The 21513-nt window shown below is 41.6% G+C and overlaps 1 protein-coding gene across 1 annotated transcript in view; it reads left to right on the forward strand.

Annotated features, from left to right (window-relative positions):
• Positions 1 to 2429: 2429 nt before the first annotated feature.
• Positions 2430 to 21513, forward strand: part of CLSTN1 (calsyntenin 1) — a 43977-nt gene continuing 24893 nt past the window's right edge. Inside the window, exons 1-4 of the mRNA XM_086625847.1 lie at positions 2430 to 2535; positions 11534 to 11656; positions 18509 to 18538; positions 19973 to 20168. Coding sequence (XP_086481973.1) covers positions 2430 to 2535; positions 11534 to 11656; positions 18509 to 18538; positions 19973 to 20168 — 455 coding nt within the window. The remainder of the gene's footprint in view (positions 2536 to 11533; positions 11657 to 18508; positions 18539 to 19972; positions 20169 to 21513) is intronic.

Here is a 21513-nt window from a genome sequence, read left to right on the forward strand (position 1 = left end):
TGACTTACAAGCCCTCTTCAGGTACTTCTATATTGATGTTCAAGCTCTAGTTATTTTCCTGATCGAAATCCACTATTGGGGCAAATAGATTTGTGTTGTATCATGCATTCATCAATAGGCAATCATCTTTTAACCTTCTTCTGCCTTGCAAATCCTTACTAATGAGGTGGTTCTTACTCATGCATTAAGTTAGTAAGACTAGTTTGAGAGTCATACTGAGCTGGACAGTCTTTCTGCTCTCCATACAAAAGAAAAAAATGTAGCATACTGTCAGCTGAAGCTGCGTTGGCAGAATATAAAGACTCAGCTATCTTGCAACAGATGGGCTACAGGCTTCTTCTGACATGATCTGCCATCCAGCATATGCTAGGCAGGCTGAGAAATCAAGGGGTTTTAGATGGAGGCTTTAGCTTCATTTAAAAAAAGAAAGATGTTTTAGCTCTTGATAGAGCGGGTGGCCAACGGCACGCAGTCAATGAAATAAATGTGGACTAACTTGGTCTCTTGGTTAAGGGATGGCTCCATGGCACAGGATGGCAAATGGGTATTGTTCACTGTATTGCACCAAGTGTGTTTCTCTTCAAATTCCTTTTCTGCTCTGTGCACACTCATATTATCCAACATGCTTAAGATACAGCAGATAAAGATGGTTGGTTTTGAGGATGGAAGCAACTATTGGATGGGCAGAACAGCTCGCCTTTGGATATCCAAGTGCACTGGCTCGCTGCAGAGCCCATTTCTGTCAACTTGCTGAGACCTCAGTGACCATCAAGGGCAGCAAGTTGGATTCTCACCTTTGGTTGGTTGATCCCCCCCATCTCAAGTTTGGGGTAAACTTGTCAGCAGGGAAGGTAACAGTATTGGGCTTGCCTTGGGAGGGAGGGGGAGGTTTTTCCAGACTAGATCAATCTTGGTATTTAAATTGCATAGTGTTTTAAAATAAAGAAACGCCACATCTCTAGGATCTTGAACATTCTGGACTTTATTTTTATTTCACTGTGGGAGTGAAATGGCTAATAGGTACAAAGCATGAGTAGTCATATCTAATTATAAGATAAGTTGGTTCCATTTTAGTTGTTAAAACTCTGATTATGTTAAGATATTTTTTTCCTCTGATGAAGCATTTTCTAACTGAAATTTTTGACCAAAGAGCAAATATCTTTTCTATTGCAGGACAGGTTCCATGCAACTTCATTACTCCTGTGAAACTTCTTGATTCAGATAATACTTGTGAATTTTTCCAAATACAACTAATAGATTTTTGCTGTGATAAAAGTCAGTAAACCTACACTAAAACAGTTTCTCACGATGCAGAGTATTTGTCTGAACTGTGAGCGCTGCTGTTCCTCCATTTGGGCAGGGTTAATGCCATGTCACAGGACAGTGATTCTCTGCAGCGTGTGTACCTGGGGACGAGCATCAAGGAATCCCTAAATCTACAAGCATTAACTCAGAGAGGCACGACAGTGCTCTAAGGTGTAATTATGTTTAAAGCAGACGCGTTTCTGCAGGGTTGCAGTTTTAGAGCTATGAAAACATGGTGAGAAAGCACATAATGGTGCTTGTTGCAGGCAGGTGTTGGCAGTTTGTTCCATCCTGGCGTGGTTTGAGCATCCTGCTCCCAGTGCCTTAAGTGCCGGGCTTGCTGCTGGTGGCCTTGCTGCCTCTGGCGTCAGCATCGGGTTAGGTAAAAACCAGCTTTTCGCGCAAAAGATCTGCGAACGTTCAGGTGAAAGCGTTTAAATGGCTTTATAGGGGTTTTAACTCTGAAGTGTTGGGGGTTTAATCAGCGTTTGCCTGGATCAGCTGCGAGCCTGCAGCGGGGCACGGGCTGAGCCCTGATTACCGCCCGCCCGCAGCTGCACCACCGCACGCAGCTTCAGCTCGTGCAAACAAAACGAAACCCCCCCCAACCCCCCGGCACGGCACAGCCCGCCCCACCGTCGCGGTCAGCCGCGGAGGAGCCGGTGCGGGAGCGGTGCGGTGCCGCAGTGCCCGGCAGCCGCCCGGCGTCGGGGCGGAGCGGGGGCGGGTTTGTCGCCGCCGGGCTGCGGCGAGCCGTGCCTTCCCGCGGCGCTGCGCTCGCCCCGCCGCGCACATGGGCTCTCCCGCATCCCCCGCCACGTTGGTTCGCTCCCTCCCCCGCCTGGCAACCGGCGCGGGGGGACCGGCAGCGCTCGCCGCCGCCATTTTAGGTGCCGCTGGCGGGGCGCCGCGCTGCCGGGCGGGGGAGGGAGGGGAGGAGGAGAGAAAAGGCGAGCGGAGCGGGGCAGCGCAGCGCTTCTCCTCCCTCCTCCTCTTCCTCCTCCTCCTCCTCGGGGCCGAGCCGAGCCCTCCGCCCGGCGCAGAGCGGAGCCCGCACCAGCGGGGGCGCCACAGCCGCCCCGCCAGCCGGGGCTGCGCGCTGCCCTGCACCGCTCCGCGCTGCCATGCCGCTGCCGCCGCGCCGCCCGGGCATGCCGCGCTCGCCACCGGCCTCCGCCTTTTCCCTGCTGCTGGTCGCGCTGCTCTGCGGAGGAACAGCGGCCGCTCGAGGTAAACAGAGCCGCGGCGGGCGGGGGAGGCTGCCTGGAGCCGGGGGGAAGGGGATGGCGGCGGGTCCGCGCCCCCCCCCCCCGCTCTCCCCGGCGCGCACGCCCGCTCCCTGGCGCCCTGCGGGGCTGTGTCCCGCACGAACGGCCCTGCTGGGCGAGGGAACGGCGCCCTTGGCTCGCTTCGCCCTGCGGGGGGTGGGAGGGAGCGCAGGGGAGGGCATCCCGGCGGGGCGGGAGGGGAGGGCGCTGGCCGCCCCTCCCCGGGGCTCGCCGGGGGCCGGGGTGACCCCGCCGCGGCCGTCGCACCTGCGGCGCCGCGGGGAGGGAAGGGGCGGTCCCGCGCTCACCTGCGCCGCGTTGGTCGTGTGTGTCCCCCCCCTCCCCGAGACCTTCCTCCGCCGAAGGTCAGTCCCGGCGCCCGCGGGCCTCGGTGGAACCTGCGGTGGCGGCGCTCGGTTGCCGGCGGCCCGCCCGTTACATAACCGCTCCCGCAGGCGCCGGCCCGCGCTGCCCGAGGCGGGCAGAGGGTCGTCACTTGTTGCCGGGGAGGGTTCCGCTGGCGAAATGCAGCGAGACCCTCCGCCCGCCCTGTCCCGAGGGCTCCGCCCGCGGGAACCGGCGGAGGCGGCCGCCGGGGCGCGCCGTGACGGGGTTCGGGCTCCTGCGAGCGCCTTGATGGCGGCGGGGCGGGCAGGGGCGATGGAGCCCCCGGGGAGCCGGGCCTGCAGCCTGGCGTGAGGAACCCCCGGTCGGTTGGTAGGGAGAGCGGATCGCTTCGGTAAACCGTGAGCGGAACGGCGTTCTTAAACGCTGGCCTTGTGGCTATCGATTGATCCTGTGGGCTAGCGGCATACGCATTGCAGGTCTCCTTCGAGCAGGTTTCAGTAAGCGGCTGAAGGTTACCCCTTGGGCTGAGGATGCCGCTTCTGCAAGGTTTAGCGGATCGTGTGATGAGATTTGAGATCTTGCGTTTAATTCGAATGTAGATTAGACGTGTGGCTTTAAAATGGCTTACAGATACATCGAAGGGAAGTTTTTAACCAGCTCATTGAGGACACATCTCGCTGTGATTTCCCTACGCAGGATAAAGGAGCTGCTGCTGTAATAAAGAAGTCTGCCGGCTGGTTAGGTAGTGACCGTGATTTACCTGTATAAGACCTCTTAAGCACGACCTATTCACTAGTGTTCTTGGAACCATTAAATTTAACGCTTACCACACCAATACGAAGCGCGATTTCATTAAATTGCGAGGCTTTTCCATCATTTGAAATTACAATTAAAACCGCAATCAAAAACTGTTCTCAAAGAAAGGTAATACATCCTTGGAAACAAATGGCAAACTTAGCATTGCACAGAACAGCTCTGTTACTCAGCTCTTCTGCCGTTTATTAGAGGCTGTGTTTGTTTTCAGTCTCATCTACAGAGCTGCTGGACCGCAGCTCCTGATCTGTTAAACTTCATCACACATAACTGAGTTACAGCATGAGGTCTGGTTTGGCTTAGTGTGTGCACTTGCCTTAGTCCCCACGACACGTTGGCTCCCCCAGGTAGACCTGGTAATAGTGGTAGAGGAAGATGCATTTAACAACGGGCAGGTGCTGGAGAACAGCTGGAAAGCTGCTAAGGCAACTTACTTTCATTTTCCTGTTGTTAGGAGAAACATTTGTTTGTAAACATTTATGGTAAACTTTCAGTTTTGTGCTGTATTGCCGGTTCTGTTTGTTTTTTGTTTTTGGTTTTTTTTCAAGTACAGCTTCATTTTTTTCCTCTGTGACTTTAAAAGTCTTTGTTACGGAGATCGCTAAGATTTATTTTAAGTGGTGAAAGCTGAATTGTGCTTGGTTCAGTGCTGTGCAGAAATGGACTGGCACAGCTACACCACAGTGGTGAGTTCCATTCTCCAGTCCTGTGTATTCCTGTGGTTGGAATAGGGGAGTGAAAAGTAGTTTCTTTTGTGATGATGGAAATAAACTAGAATAGCTTTTGGGGGATGTGATCTTACACAAAGTTAGATGTGATCTAACTGACCTACCATCTTCCCTGTAGTTCTTTTAAAGGGTGCAAAGAGTGGTTTCGGGTTCTAAAGAGGTATATTCCTGTCCAGCTGATGCAAAACTCTTAATTTAACTGAATTTATCTTGCAGTTGGTTGAGTTATCCAAGTATTTCTAAGCTTATTGGACTAATGTTGCAGTGGAAAAGCAGTAGTTAACAGTGCATTCAAATAGTGTTTGTCAAAGTGGAACAATTGGATATTTATCGACAGAGCTCAGTGGGGAATGGAATGGAGTGACTTTTCGGAAGAGAAGGCAGTGCATCTAATGGCTGCTTCTTCCATGGTTACTGACCAGGTAAAGCGGTACACCTCTGTTGCCTTGGGCCTCTTCTAACGTAGCATCATTTGGATCAGTACCCTTCCTAAATGACAGTATCTTGAGGAAACTTTGGTGATCTGTGATTATTTCAGGAAGTCATCTGGTGCTATCAATATCTTGAATCCAAACCACAAACCACTTTCTCACTAGCACGGTCTTATTGCAGATGTTTCTTTGACACAGTAATAGCCTTTGTAGTGTAGGGCTGGTGGTTGGGTTTCTGCCTCCTTTTCAGAGACAAGGAAATTTAAAAGACTGCCGAGAAGAAACAGAATTTACCAGTGCTAGACCTTTCTATGATGCATAATGCTTGGGAAAGCATAATATACGGCCATCTGTTCAGATGCAAACAATCTTGATCTCTTTTTCTATGTGTCTTATATAAGATAATATACTGCTGTGGAATTTGAAATGGAGGAGAGAGAGTCTGGGCAAGAATAGTTTACTTATGTGTTTGGAATACTATCGTGCAGTTGCCTTCTCCTGTATTATTAGAGCGCAGGTTGTGCTGTGTGTATCATGTTACCAGGAAAATTTATCAATAGGAACTTTTCTAGACTTGTAAGTGTATCTTTGGTTTGAGATCTTAATGTTTCTGCAGACTTGAAATCACCAGTTTCAGATTATTGCAAAGAGTGTTTTTTTTAAGGAGAAGGACAGAAGCTAGGTTCACAGACTTCTGTTTCTCATGGAAATTAGAAGGCTTGAAGTTAAGCCTAGATCAGGCCACAGGACAGCATAATGTGACTATCTCATCTCAAACAAATTAAATTAGAATTCTGGTATTCTGGGTAAAGTGACATTTTTTGCCATGAAGATTTAAGTATCTGATAGCTCAGTGGCTTATGGCTATGAAACAGTTCTGCAGTGGAGAAAAAACTTCTGCAGCTATTGATATTTTCTGAACAAAGCACTTGTACCATTTTTCTGAGCCTTCTCTCTCTTTCTGTTTAGTTGTATTCAGAGAAGTCTCTGTGAAATTTTATTTATTATATCAAAGGGCAGACATCTTGTTCATTATTGTCAAAGACAGAAGCGATGCCTCAAAACGTGGGAGTTTAGTAAGTTGGAAGCCTTGGTCTTAAATCTTGTTTTGCTCTCTTAATTTATTTGGTTTGTACTGATAGAGTCACATTGGCTTCAGCAGGGACTAACCTCCTTAGGAGCCTTTGGAAAGGATTATTGGAAACCTCAGTGCCTTTGAAGAACTGTCTGTCCTTTGTTCATAGTATTAGGTCTCCTCTCACTTGCTTTGTATTCAGATTGAAAGCAAGTTGCTGCTACTGCTCCCAGTTGGTTTCCTTGTTTTTAAATGGAGTCAACAAGTAGAGCCAGAAGTGCTGGCTGTACTGAGATGATGTTTGCTGTGTTTGTAAATCAGATGCCCTTTCAAGGAGTGAAGCTTATAAATATGATAACAGTTAGAAAGTAAATGATTTCCACTCTTGCACTATAATTAGCAACCTTTAAGAGAACATTAAATGAATGTTTACGGTTAGAGGCTTACGTTTTCTATTTTAGCATTCGGTTTTAAACTAAATATTTTAAATTTAACTTCAAAAATTAAGGCTTTGTTGCCTCAATCCTATTTAGGCTATTTTATGATGGGATATTTTTGTTTACTGTTTTCTCTGCCAGGCTTTTATCCAAATTGAAATTTGGTCATTATATCCTTTGGTCTTTGGCACTCTGAACATTTCTTCTGCTGCAGTCATGAGTAATAAAAATCATGACTAGTTTCAATCTGTCATTTGCATGTGCCTTGTTTTAGGCTTATAGCAAAACTTCCATGTACCTTTGTATGAATAAAATCAGATTTAGGCAACTGGTTCAGTGTAGAACAGGAAGCTGTCTGTAAGTGGTGGTAAACCAGAGATTTTTACCAAAGTAAAACATAATTGAATAAAACCTGTTGAATTCCTACAGCCATTAGTTTGAATATGGTGTTTGGAGAATTAGTGTTAACTGTACAGGCTCAAACTGTAGGCACCTGAAAAATTTATAAACATTACCTTGTGCTCCCAATGTATGACAGTTGAGCTTCCAGAGCAGAAATTACTAGTGCTCCTTAACTGTGCAAGGAATCCAAGATAGAGATCTGAAATTATGGGATGAATTTCTACCACCTGATTTTCCTTCAGCTAGGAACTGTAGAGATTAATGTTAGTGGACGCCCATGCCCTTACTCAGTCTCTCTTCTAGTACAGATTCATTCCCCTGTATTTGGTTACTGCCTAGAGTTTTCGTGTCCCAGAAGTGGAAATTGTAGTTTGTCTTGGAAACCCATACTATAGATAAGAAACGTTCCATGCAATCAAGAAACTCAGCACTTGAGCAAAACTTGTGTTCTGTTTTATCCCATTGTTTGTACCTGGTTGTAAGATGATGTTTTTGATAAAATTCTAGATATGAGAAGACCCAATTTAATAAAAAAAAATAATTTTTTTCATTACCACTGATGTATTTCAGGTTGTTTATATAGAAAGTTAATCCTCGCCCTTTTCTAATAGAAAATAGAGGCACAGCTCTGAATTGCAGGCTGGTGAGTCTAGAGCAGGAACAGAACACACATTATAATCAGACCATGCTACACCCTTTCTTGTTAAACTTTGCTTTCAGGGTGGAGAAGGCGCATTTTATTGTCTAAGTCTTTACTCCTTGGCTGAGCTATATTTTTCTGTGGTTATGAACTACACGAGCTTGTTCTTTTAATGATATTGCTTGAAATTTCATCAGAACAGTACTAAATTATGAATATTCATGCTTTACACTTTTTATTGTCTCACTGAAAGGCATGCTTGTATTCTTTTAAATCAGGAGGAAGACAAAATATGTACAGTAATCAAAATTTTTGTAGGACCTTCAGGACAGGAGTAAACGACTGTTTATTTGATTGAGTGCAGTTCATTTGAATTGACAAGAGACTATGATTCTCTTTTTATGCAATCTCTTGATTTTTCATGAAGTCTCAGAAGTGGATTTTTAAAATGAGTATATTTATCTACTGTCACTAGATTGAGCATCTAGCTTTCAAACTCTAATACTTGTTACTGAGTTTGTTCAACGTGGTTTACCCGTTAATTCTCAAGAATTTGTTTTGACAGAAATCACCTTGATCTAGTTCTAAAGAGACGTAGCATGGCTAAACAACACGACGTATTAGAAGCAGTTATCCAGAAGAAAAAGTATTTTCAGTTACAATCCTTTCAGGTTTTGTTGTGTCTAAATCTTTAGTTATGTAGATGCCAGATCTCATTTAAGTCAAATGAACTTCTGACCACTTGTAAGAAGATAATGCAGTCCTCAGAAAGGACCTTGATAAGTATATTTAATTTTAATATGTTCGCATTCAAATACTAGAACTTAATTAATTCTCATTGTCTTAAGATTATAGCTTCTGATCAAAGTTTCCATACTAACCCTGAACTCCATTGCCCTGCCTACATATTCGTTTACATTCATTAATTCTTTTAAACAGCAGGAGAAAGTTGCTGCTAGTTGATCTGATGGATTGTGTTCTGCAGCATCAGCCCTTGCTCTGGGTGAGGCATCCTTTCTTTAAGGTACATTCCTTTTCTGCGGGGCAGTCAGTAGTAGTTCCAGTCCCTAGTAGTAAACGCTGGTCTGCTCAGTTTCATGAGAAACTGAGTGCATTTAGAAGGGGATTTTAGAAACCAGTGTTCAAGGTACACATCACATCAGGCACCAATTCCCTTTCCTCTTGTAGCTGAGCAGCAATTAGTGTTAGATAAACCAAGGCAGACAGGTGGCTTGTGCTCGCCTTGCAAATGCACGTGCAGTCATTGCTTGGCAGCAGTATTGGCTTTCCAGTTCAATTTGCTACCTGGAAAAAGAGGTATGCTCAGCTGTCTTTCCGTTTTTTTGGCCACTAAAAGCTAAGCAGAAGTCACCTCGCTGTCTTGTGTCAGAGTAGCTTCCCCCACTTGACTAGATTAAATGCTGGTTGGGATTTACAACAGATTCCACTTGAGGCGCTTACAAATAGTGTGAATATTGTATTTCAAGGAAACCAGTGTACTTTATCCCAGTTAAATGGCAAGAGATTAACAGCTCAGGGCACTTTGTTAGTGTCAAGCTTGGAACAGGCTGACTGTTTTGGTTTGAAATTAACAGTCTGGCTTTGAACAACTTTCTCTGTAGGTTTCAGGAGTTTTGTGACAATTAAAGAAGAAAAAAATATGAAAGGATAGTTTTCAGTCCGACATTTCATAATATTTAAGCCAGCCGAGGTCAGAATAATACTTGGTTCAGTTTTGCAGTTGGTTCAAGGGAAGCAGTAACATATATCACTCATAAGCTGTGCCTCAGATTTCAAATGCGAGCTTGAGAATTTCTTACAGTATGTGGTTATGCTGGAGTCAGGAGATCACAAATATGGATAACGGGCCTTTCCTGGATATTCAGCAGTAAGTTGGGTCACTGTTTAAACTCCAGTGATGTTTCGCCTTCATAATCACAAAGGCATTTAAGCTTTATGTTTTCAAATCTGGTGATGTTTTAGCCTTCCTAAACACAAAGGGGTTTAAGCTTTATGATTTTAATTGTCTACAGCACAATAAAAGGACATGACTTTGCTTTTAACTGGGCCTGTTGTTTGAAGGTTCACTAGACTCTGCAGATGCTGATAATTCTGTTCATATGTGGTTACAGTATTCAAGTTATCAAACTCCCTACCCTACAGTAGTGGGACTTACTGTAGGTCGCTAAATTAGGAGGTTTCTCAATGCTTAAAAAAAAATGACAAAAAATTGTAATCTACATTCAGAAGCATTAGAATGGAGATTTTTCTGGCAGAGGTCTGTTCTAGTACTTTATACTAGGTCCTTGCAAAGACTAAGATGAGCTCTGATATGTTCAGTGGAGGTGTAACTGTCCCAGATGCACTGACAGAAAAATGGACAACTGTGTCCTCCTGGTGCTGCTCACAGATGTAGCTGTGTTTTCTTCAGACCAAATTTGAACGGAGAGACTCACACTCCAGCAGTTACTGGTGCCTTCCCTTGGAGGGAGGAACGACGCGTTAGTCCCTTTGAGCACGACTGGTTTTCTTTTCAGACGCCCAGTTCCTTGGAGGGTGCTGCAGCAGTGTGCTGCTCTGGGTAAACAGGACAATGTGGTTGACATTTAGCTGGCTGTTTGAGATGCTGAATGTTGAAAGCGTGCCCATGTGAGTGCATCGAGGCAGCAAAGATAGTGTTGCCATATTGAGTGAAACCACATGGTGGTAATTAAGCACTGTTTGCATTAAAATAGTTTGTTGTGAGTTCTCTCTTGCTGCATTATGATGTATGAAGATACTATATCCTGTCTAGCTGTTTGCTGCTACTAACCAGTAAAAGATTGCAGATGAAAGTGTGTTGGGAAGGTGTTATGGTTTCCTGTACGAGTTCTCTACCTCTAGGTTTAATCATTCATTTACATGTCCTTTCATGATGCTCTAGAAAAAAAAAAAAATTGCAAGCTGGCAAGGAAAGTTACTCCATTTCTTTGTGGCAGAGGAAGAAGAGCAGTCATCTTAAACATGCTCAGGTGATCAGTCCACAGATTCTTCTATGCCTAGTTGAAGAATGCTTTTACAGGAGGTATTTTAGTGGAGTTTCCCAGTGTCTAAAAGCAACTGCTAAGTAAGTGAAATAAAAAGTAGTCAGTAATTTAATTGGATTTCAGGGCATTCTATCAGATGACAGAAAGGCCTGAGATTCTGACGCCTTCTTCCAGTAGTGTTTGAAATCTGCATGAGGCATATGTTGGATTAAAGAGTACAAAGCACAAGTCCTCCAAACCCGGAATGGCCTGAAATGCTTGTGTGGAACATCCCTGCAGCCGAAGCGTGGGACTGCGAAGCCTCTGTCTTGCCCTTTTTGATTGCCTCTCCTCTTCTCCCTTGCTTGCATTTTGCATAGCTCCCCAGCTTCAGGAGAGCCCCTGGAGTCCTCTTTTACCTGGGATGCCGTATAAATGGCTGGTTAAACTGGTACCAGAGGTCCTAGGTATAGATCTTATGCTGGGACAGAAGTAGCTGTCACTCCCTGTTTGTTTCCTTGGTGGATGTTCTTAGGCCTTGTGTAGAAATTAAGTTTTATCTCTTTTTCCACCTATTCTCTAACGAAAAACCTCGTACAAGACAAAATGCTGACACTAGAAAAAGCCTTCATGTTCTGAAGAATAGTCTGCCAGCTGGGTCCCAAGTTTTTCAAGTTGGAGAGAAGTAGAGTGTGAGCAAACCCTCATGTTTCGTGTTGGCTGGTCTTTTTTTCATCTGGTGCTGAATACAGGTTTGTCTGGTGCCACACTGGGCACTGATGGCAGCGGCTCCCCATTACTGTTACAGAGTTTTGAATTGCACTTCAGGGGCATCTTAAATCCCAGCATAGTTAAGAGACTAATTCAGATTCTGAGTCACTTTTGGAAAGCCTACAGGGACACTGAACTCTTCTGAACATACTTAGCCAGGATTTTGCCTCAAATTTTTTTAGTTTAATAAAATGCTGATTCGGGTTTTAAAAAATGAAAGAGGAAAATATTGAAAGCAGTATTGTAAAGCATTTTTTAAAGAAGCTGTCAGTTTCCAAGGCGTTGACTTTGTACGTTGTTTTCCTTTCAGTTAACAAGCATAAGCCATGGATTGAAACCACCTATCACGGGATAGTTACAGAAAATGACAACACGGTGCTCCTGGACCCTCCTTTAATAGCCCTGGACAAAGATGCGCCGCTGCGTTTTGCAGGTAAAGAATTCATCTGCATTTCTTTTTTAGAAGTGGAAATGCTTTCTTGATGACAAATGCTCTGTTATTTAGTGTTTTCCCTAACAGTAGCATGATGTTTCAAAGCGTTTAGACACTAGGAAATGTTTGTGCATGAACCAGAGTTTTATTTCATATTTACAGCTGTAAAAATACAGCTGTATCCAAATACCCAAACCACAGAGTACTCTGTGTTACAGATATTCCATACTTCTTTCAGTTTCATGTATGTATGTTAATTTTTCTGGGTTGTTTTTGTGTTGTTTTTTTTTTCTTCTTCTTCTTTTTGCATAGTGTCTAGCCTTTTCCTCAATCCTCTGGATTCCACATTTCACAGCATTCTATCTGGGAGTTCTGAAACTAATTCTCTTGTCGTTCTGAAGAGAGTTTTTGGTGGTCTTAGTGTTTTTTGTTTGTATCTTAATAGATTGAAAATGGTAATTAGGAGAATTAAGCATGCATTTCTTCTGTGCAGTATTTGAACTGAGAATTCCTGTAGAAATTCAGACTTTCTGTGAAAAGTTTGCGTAGCAATTTAGGGAATTTTAAAAAATGGCCAGCCTCTTCTACCTGAAAAAAAGACTTCTTCTCTAACAAAGAATATAGAGAATGATACACAAGCCATTTGCAAAACAGTCTAGTTCTTTGCTTTCAGCATAGGACTGACAGGTGACAGTTTTCTTAGAAACTTCCACAGTATGTTGGTTTTTTTTTTCTGGAAACTACTGATTAAGAATACTGTATTTGTTAATTGGATGGGAAGTACATCTTTGGTTTGACAAAATATTAGAAAATTGTGTTTGAAGAAAGCCATCAGGAATCTGCAGCTATCTGAATTAATCGTAGTGGATAACAAAGCTTAAATTAGATGCTTGCAGAAGCTTACTTGGGTAAGTAAAATTTTAGAGTTAAGAATCCTAGTAAAATACCTAGAGGATGTGACGTTAGCCATTTTTGGGAACATTGCTTAGCCTGACTTCAAGGAGGAAGTGACAGAAAGAGAGTGTGATTAAATTAGCCATTTGAAATGTTCACCGTGCTAACTGCGTTGTGTGCTGTGAGCTGTATTACAGCATCTCCATCACAATTTCTCACAGTAGTATTTACAGTAATAGTTTTGTTACATTGTCATGAGGCTAATTATCTCCAAGGCGATCTTATAAATTAGGGGAGTTCAGAGGTGTAATGGTTAACCTCTGAAATTCAAACTCTATCATGTATTGGATACACATGGCAGAGGCTCTTAAGTCATCTTAACTGGAAATAAAACTACTGTCTGTGAACAAAAAAACCCCTTTTAGTTTCCAAATGAAGATGCGTGTGTTTGGATAGACAAAATCCGTTAAGTAAAAAGAGGTATAGGAAGACTGACTCGTGTGCTTGGTGATGAGGTGAAAATGAATCATCTCTCGCAGTTCTCAAGTGCTTTCAATGTAGGTGCTCGTAGTTTGACAGCACTGAACAGATTTTGAAAATGGCAATTTTATACCTCTTGCTGGATAGTAAAGTTTTCTTGAGTGCTGGATATCATGAAGCTTTAAGAAAATACTGGCAGAATATCTTCAAACATACTGCCAGATTTCCAGAGGAAAATCCAATGTCAAAGAATCGTTTCAAGTTAGACTACTTTTCCATTGTTGTTGATGTAAATTGTATAAACTTGCTTTCATTTAATGAACGTTTTTACCAACTGGAAGTTGGTTTTATTAAATGTTTATATAAATATTATATATTTTGGCTTTCAAAAACCAACAGTTCTTAAGCAGCAGCAGAACAATGGATTTAAAAGTTACCTTAAATTCTGAGTATAGCACGCTAATGTTGCGAAGCGATTCTCCTCGATATGACTCTGTTGGAAATTTTGAATGACTGTGCTATGGGAAACTGTAAAAGTATTTGTCTGCCATTAAATGGAACAATGCTTGAGTCTGTCTTTGAGGAGACCAAATGTGGGAGTGGTGTTGAATCAGCGTTATCAGCTCTAGTTGGTGGTGCTGTGGTCATGTCCTAGGATGGAGAATAGCGCTGTTATTGTCCGGCAGCATCGGTGTGGGTGTTTAAGTGTGAGAAGCCCATTAGAGCAGTGACATGTTTTCACAGGAAAACAAAGAGTTTTCAGGATTAAATGGCTGTTTCAGCCCTAACTGGTATATTCCTACTTACAAATCAAATTTATTCATGCTTCAAAAGGTTGGATATTTTAATTAACTGTGCCCTCTAGCTGAGCTGCGAAACTTCTGAACCGTCTGCAGGTTTAAAATGTTTTAAATAGAACTTTTTGCTTTATTTCAATTTTGAGCATGTTGAAACATCTTGAAACTAGTTCATTTAAATGCTTTGTAGCACCACAACTGTGGGGCAAGTAAAAGTAATATTTTATTGCTTTGCTCGCTCCACGCTGTGAGTAGGATCCTAAAATTCAGGTGTGCAAAGATAAGTAGGGTTATATAGACATGTATTTCTAGGATAATTTGTATGGTTTTACATCTGAAATGACACGCTTTTGAAAACCGAGTTTGAATATAGTCATGCCAGCTTGCCTCATCGTAATGCCCGGCATGGAGAGACCCTATGGAATTAGTCTTTTGTACCATGATTGTTACAGATCTGCTTGAGAAGATGATGACCATTCTCCTTCCTCAGTAAAACATTTCTACGTTACAGGTCGAGTCATGTTGGAGTTTGATCCTAGAGGGTTTTGCTGAAAAATAAAATACAGGACAGCTACGTTTTCTATTGTACATTAGAGTAAATTGTGTCTAAAATCAGTTTGATGTCTGAAGCTCTCGGTACGGATTTCCCCTTTACTATCCAGAAAGGAACTGAAGTTTTATTGCATTTGAGACAAAAAATATTGTATCTGGGTGCCTTCACATCACCGAATGTGTTTTGTTATGAGAGTGTAATGCAGGGTCTTATTAGCAAGGTGGTTGAAATGTTTCCCTTGTAGAAGGAAGTGTTTCCTTGGGGTTTTTATTTGTCTGTAGGGTCTTAATCCCTCTTCCCCCACCCACCCCTAGAGAAAACCCATTCTCAGCCAAAATACTTTATTTTCCCTTTAGCTAATCTGGGATGCAAGAAGTATTTTTGTGGGAGTTAGGAATTTTTTGACTTAAAGCATGAATATGCATAGAGCTTTGAAGATGATCTTGCAGAATCTCCATTCTTTAAAAAAAAAACACCAAATCCCCCAAATCCACTAAGTCTTTCTGACAGCCTCTCCCCGGAGGTGTGTGGGGTTCCCACGTTCCGTGGGCGAGTGCTGATGCCGTGTTTCCATGCTGCATCCCCAGCCCCTGTTTGCTCAGGGCAGGGAGCCGTGCTGACGTCCTGCCTGCAGCAGCCCTGCGTGCCGCGCAGCGCCCGGCTGGGTGCTGGTGTAAAGGAATGATGTGCAGAGAAGAGGAATGACACTGCGTCATCAAACAGAGAAGAATTTTGATCGTGTCGCGTCCAATGAGCGATTCAATTGCACAGCTGGTTGGCAAACCTAGGAGGAAATTTTGTTGCAGTAGCATTTCAGCCATTTTCCCATCAAATTTAAGGCATGCATGAAGTGACGTTTTTGTTTCGTACTTCTCATGTATACAAATACAAACTGAAATGGAGTTATCACTGACATGTAAAATTCGTTCACTTTTTAACAGTTTTATTACTAAGAAATACTTGTTTAGGAGACGTTCTACTAATATATGTATTAGTATCTCTCTCTATATATAGATACTTTCTCTCCTTCTGTGGAATGGAAATGCAGAGGCATAGCTGACTCCAGAGTTTGAAGAGTGTCTAGTCAAATACTGTATATCCAATATAAATATCTTATGAACCTTTTCTTATAACTATATAATATAATTAAATATTTTACATCATTGTATCATAACAGTACAGAAAGAGATAAAACAGTAAAAATCAACAAAACCTTCAATTTCTACCAACTCCTCCCTGTCATTTGATTGTGCTACACTTGAGAGAGAAATACAGAATGCCTTTAGGATATAGGATTACTGTATGTTTTCTGGCTAACACAAGTTCCACAAACCTGTTATCTGTAAAATGTTTTTTCAGCTGTAATTACAGCTGAGTGAAACACTGTACAGTTCTAACTTAGTTACAGTTTATTTAGCTGAACAGTTTCCAGTATATCAAATATAAACTAATTTACAGGTTGATCATCATCATTGTTCTAAGATTAGGAGAGGTAGAAATTTATTTCAGTAACATATCTCAGCTTCAGAACGAAATGAGAAAAAGCATTAAGCACATATGACAATAGCATGAAACCTTGGGGAGCGTGGTGTGGGACTAAGCTTAATGGCAATAAAAAAAATTCACTGCCAGGAATTCTGTAATTACCTATACTATCTAAATCTATTTCATAACTGAGATGAAAATGAATATACTCTGTTTAGGGGAATATTAATCTGTGAATTGTCTAATTTGTCTTGAAACAGGTCTGTAATATATTTTTGAGAAAGGAGAGGGAGCTTTAATTTTTGCAATATTTTGTACTTCAGAGAATTACTCCGTTTGGCTGCTTTTCATTGTAGAGACACTTTGAAGATGGGAGCTTAAAAAGCCTGTTAGGTTGGGAGCTCTGCATTTGCTTATTTAGAGCACTTGTATCATAAGCAACACCATAGTTTTTATGCATTTAACCTTTTTGGTCACAAGAACCTTGTCTGTATGGTAATAAAAGGGCTTTTTGTGTGAAGTGGAAAACACGATTGTGTGAGTCAGTTATTGTTCTGAGAAACATCTGGCAGGAACTGAGCTAGAGTACACCTTGGGCAGGAGCTTTACACCTTAAAAAGCATCTGGAGACACTCAGATACTTACTGGAGAGCTTATTTATGTCTTCTGCTCAGGAGCCAAAACCAAAATGCCTGAACTTCTTAATAGCCAGATTGGTGTTGGTGCCAGTTAAAGGTCACTTCAGATGATAAAGAACTGACCAGTTTTTAAACAGCCTCCCCTTCTCCCAAATAGGTAATTGCTGCATTAATACCCTATTCTTCTCTCCATTATCAGGTTTTCTGCTATAATGTTCCCTTCCATGTGTTTTTTCCTGTAATCTTAATGTTTCACGCACAATGGTTGACTCTCAAGGTTGGAGTTACTGGAAAGGGGCAAGGAGGAGGGTGTACAGGAGTAAGAGATGTGGAATATTTAAAAGCTTGCAGTTGGAATGTCACTCTGGCTAATCAATTTTGTCAGCCGCAAATTTAAGCAGTGTAAAATTTTCTTCAATGATTCTATTGCTAAAACACATTAAAATCTGGGATTTTGTTTATATCCTGTGTAAGAATAGACTGAAATAAATTATGTGGGTGCCACAAGAGGCAGCATACTTGGTGCGTTAAAATAAAGAGCTGATTATAAATCTAGGGATTACCTGAAGTGAGTTTCAGGGAGAACTTAATGAGAACTATTTCAGAAAATGGCTCCTTTTAAAATGAAGGAATAGAAATCATGATACAGTATAAGGTAATTTCCCTTAATTATATTTCTGCTTCAATATTAAATGTAAATTTGTCTTTTTAAGAAGAATAATTCTCTGTAACTATAGTGCCTCATCTCTTTTTAAGGCCACTGTAGAATAGAGACTTGAATAACTGTGTTACTGAAAGTTGTCTGAAATGTGTTAAAATTAACAGATCTGCTGAAAGTGATTTTAAGGCTACAGGTCTGCTTTGTTGTACTGGAATTCAGGTCAGTGATGATGTTAATCAGGAAAAAATAATTGATAGGCTGGATGATATTTAAAAGGCAGTAGTCTGGAGGTTTAACAAATTACCATTTCCAGGGGAGTGAAGAACAGGGTTAATTGTTGTTTCATTAGAACTGTGAAATCATTCCAGGTGCCTATCACAGTCATCTGATACCATTGTAAAGCTCAGTTACAGCTGAGATCTCTTCCCAAGTGTGGAAGCTCCAGGCCAGTGTGGAAGCCTGTGCTTTTCTGGAGTGGCTGGAGGGGACAAGGCAGGCTGCTCTAGGGCATCCTCCGTGCTGGGAGGTGAATATATCTGAGTACCTGCGTCTCTTCTGTCCGGCATTACAGTGTTTCAGCGCTAGAATAAAATGATAGAGGCTGTTGGTTGCTGCTTTAACGTGGAAAAGCAACATGCTGCTAGGAAAATATGTAGCTTCCCCCTCCTCCCCCTATTTCTTACATTAAAGCTTTTATGTTCATTAGGATCACAATTTATTGTGTATGTTTTTAATCATGAATTATGGCAATGCTGTCAAGTTGAGTTTGAAGTAGAATTTAAATTTTGCAGATGCTAGGTGTTATACAACCTAGACTGATAAAACTTTATGTGGGAAAAGAAAAATCCCATGACTATTTAAAAAAAAAAATATTTTTCTGGAAATCAAAAGGGAAATATGAAGTTCTTTAATGTATAAACATGATGGTTTTAGTATAATAGATAAAAGCTTATTTAAATTATTTATCATTTCTTTAAGTAGAATAGTACGAATAAATTCTGATGAAAATTCTACTTTATGGATAGTTCATCAACATGGAATTTTGAAAATATCTTTTGTTTAGCAGTTGGTGTTATTACAAAGAAAAAAGAAAAAAAAAGCCTTTTGATAAACCTATTAAATACTTCAAAATTCAACAAATGAAAAACTGATGTTGAAGATTAAATCGTATTTAACATAACTAAAACTCTAAAATTGTAACAGTTACAGCAAATCACCACTGGAATTTTAAAATACAGTTTTTCCAAAGCTTCTCTGTGTAATGTGTGCATCTTTGCCTTTTCCTTATTTGTTCCCTTTCAGTCTTTCCTGTTACTGACTTGGGTTTATCTTTTCTCCCTTTAGAGAGTTTTGAGGTGACAGTCACCAAAGAAGGTGATAAAGGGTTCTTTCTATCCCTTTTATGAATATTAACCTACTAACTTTGGTTATGAAATGGGGAATCAGCACTTAAACAGAAGATCCTGTCATGTTCTTTTGTCCCATTTACTCTCCCAGTTTTTTTCTATTTTGAAAGATACCGATAAAAACTGTTCTGTAACCAAACCCTTGGTTAGAAATATCTGTAAATCAGACATCCATTTGAACCATTTGGGATTATTGTACATTGAGTGGACACTGAAGAAGTTGTTTTGGGGGAAATGAGCGTTTTCTGATATTTTCACTGATAGCTTACTACTTTGGGGCATCTTAAGTTTTTTCCTGTGCTTTGTAAAGTAATATTTAACTGCCGAAGCATTATAGCACCTCCCTGCAGTGCTCTTCCTTCAGTACATACTTTGGTAGTTTAAAACCTGAATCAAACACCTTTTTTTGAATACCTCTAGGCATGTTTACCGTAGAAGTGCATTCTTGGTAGTACGATACCACTGCAGCTATAACAGCAAAATTGTGTTTTATGTTGGTGTAAGAAAATCACCTCCAAAACGTCACAAGTTACACGGGTGAAAGCAGAGTGTAGGTGACCAAATGTTTATTGAGTGGCTTCTGTCAGCACAGCTACATGTGCTGGGCTCACGCCGCATAACGTGCTGCCAGATCGACCTAGCCGTGCCAGCAAGAGGTCTTGTGTCATCTTAGGCTTCGGTGTGCTTTAAAACGATGTGCTAGGGACTTCTCTTGCCAGTTTGTTAGGTCGAAGAGTTTGAATGGAAAGGAAAGCCTACTAAATGGTTCCATGTGAGAGCTTCCTTGGCGAACGTTTGGTCTGCGTTAGTAGATAGCTGTTGAAATGGATGCCTGAGAAGTTGGTATTTCTACCTTTCTCATTCAGTAGTTTATTTTGATTCCCTAATTTTAGCCAGGTACATTGCACAGGAAGACTTTCTTCTTTGATCTTTTGACAGAATTTCTGTAATTATGGTGCTGAACCTGTACTTGAAGCTTTTTTCATCCCTTGACTCGTAACTGTGCACTTTAACCTTTTGCTGCGGTCAAAACAAACAAGCTGCCCAGCTATTCCCGGTGGCTTGGCATAGAAGATATTACCAGTGGCCTTGGCTGTATGCTCTCATAAGATCTACTCTTACCCTAGAGCTATCTCAAGTACTCCTGTGAAATGCCTGTCTATATTTCTCTTTTTCTCTTTTGTATTCCTGCATGAATGGATGCAAAGTAAACAAGTTGCTTGGAAGGCAGACGTATGCTTCTTTTTACTAAAGTTCCCAGAAATCACCCATTTTAAAGCACAGTGCTCTCGCTTTATCCACAGACCCTCACAAACCCTTGGCTGCAAAATATTTGGTCATTTATTTCAAAAATGTGTAAGAATTTTGACTGGTTCTAACCTCTCTTACTTTGAATCTGTAGGTGAGATCTGTGGATTTAAAATTCACGGGCAAAACGTTCCCTTTGAAGCAGTGGTAGTGGATAAATCCACTGGTGAGGGAATAATACGCTCCAAAGAAAAGCTGGACTGTGAGCTGCAGAAGGACTACACGTTCACCATCCAGGCCTACGACTGCGGGAAGGGACCAGATGGGGCCAATGCAAAAAAATCCCACAAGTAAGTACATCTGTGGTGGGCTGACGGGAAGTTCGGTTTCACGCCATCTCCTGCTCATGGTGATTTATGGTCTGTGTATTTGGAGTAAATGTAAACCAAGTGTTCATTCTGGAAGACTTTCATATAATTTAGGTAATAGAAATAGCAGCAAAATTGAAATGAACTGTTTCGACATCTCTTTATCTGTATTCTAGGTGATACTGCTTTATATCTTGATGTCTCTGGATTTCCTTTAGAAAACAGGAAGACTGGTGATATAGTTAAAATCCGGCTTGAGTTGATGTAGAGAGTTTGCATGGGATGCCAAGCCTGGGCATTGTTTCAGAATGCAGTTTCGAAGAGGTCAATCTATATTAAACTTGACAAAATGCAAGAAAATACATGTTGCTCTCATTTCCAGCCAGCCTCACCAAAAAAAGCAAGATCAATAGCATAAGGTTCATCTCTGCCTAGATTAAAGAATGGGAACAAAGCAATCTTTAGCTGATCTTTATCTAAAGGAAAAACCACAGAGTAAAATGCTCTGTAGAAAATCCACTTGAGAGAAGCTGTTTAACACCCTGGTGTAAACATCTGCAGAGCATGTGGAAGATTATTGTTTGTGTGAAGCAAAGAAGTGCATAAATAAGATGAGGAGTAGACTAGCAGCAGTCATCTCGGTGATAAATACAACCATGTTACTCTATAGTGCTTCGAGTAAGCAGCAGAAAGTTCTCACCTTAAGGATTACACTTATGGAAAATAGGTATGCCCTTAAACTCTATTTGATATTCCATTTGTCTTTGAAGAATGATTTCAAAGAGAAAGATAGCAACAAATGTTTGGTTGGGTTGGCTGGAATTACGTTCTTTGTTCAGTTTGATAGTATACTGTTCCTTATTGCACTGTAGAACTTTCTACACGTTTTTCTACCTGCGTTGGTTAATTGAGATATAAACTTTCTTCTGATGGATCTAGTAAAAATTATGGTTATCCAAGTTCATGGCTTTGTGGTGAAGCAGTGCAGATCTAGCAGCGTGCTCTGCAGCTCTTCCCACAGCAGAATGATGGGTTTCCAAGACCTGCACCTACAAACCACTGTTGAAATTCCCCTGCCCCGTGGCTGGCTGTGTTACCTTTTTTCTGGCTTTTAAACATCTTGGAGTTTAGCTCCTAGTCAGGAATATAAAGTGTGTTTGGTACAGGAGGCCATTTTTTGTGGCATTTGTTTAGCACATAGGCTAAAATAAAACCTTAAAGTTTTGTTTTGTGGGTTTTTTTTTTAGCATAAGCATTAGAAAACTCTTGCTTTTATGGAAGGACTGTAGTGATTGAATTCTGTATTAGTTTACATTCCACATACTTT

This window comes from Tauraco erythrolophus, chromosome 23 (assembly GCF_009769465.1).
Source record: "Tauraco erythrolophus isolate bTauEry1 chromosome 23, bTauEry1.pri, whole genome shotgun sequence".
NCBI classification, from domain to species: domain Eukaryota; kingdom Metazoa; phylum Chordata; class Aves; order Musophagiformes; family Musophagidae; genus Tauraco; species Tauraco erythrolophus.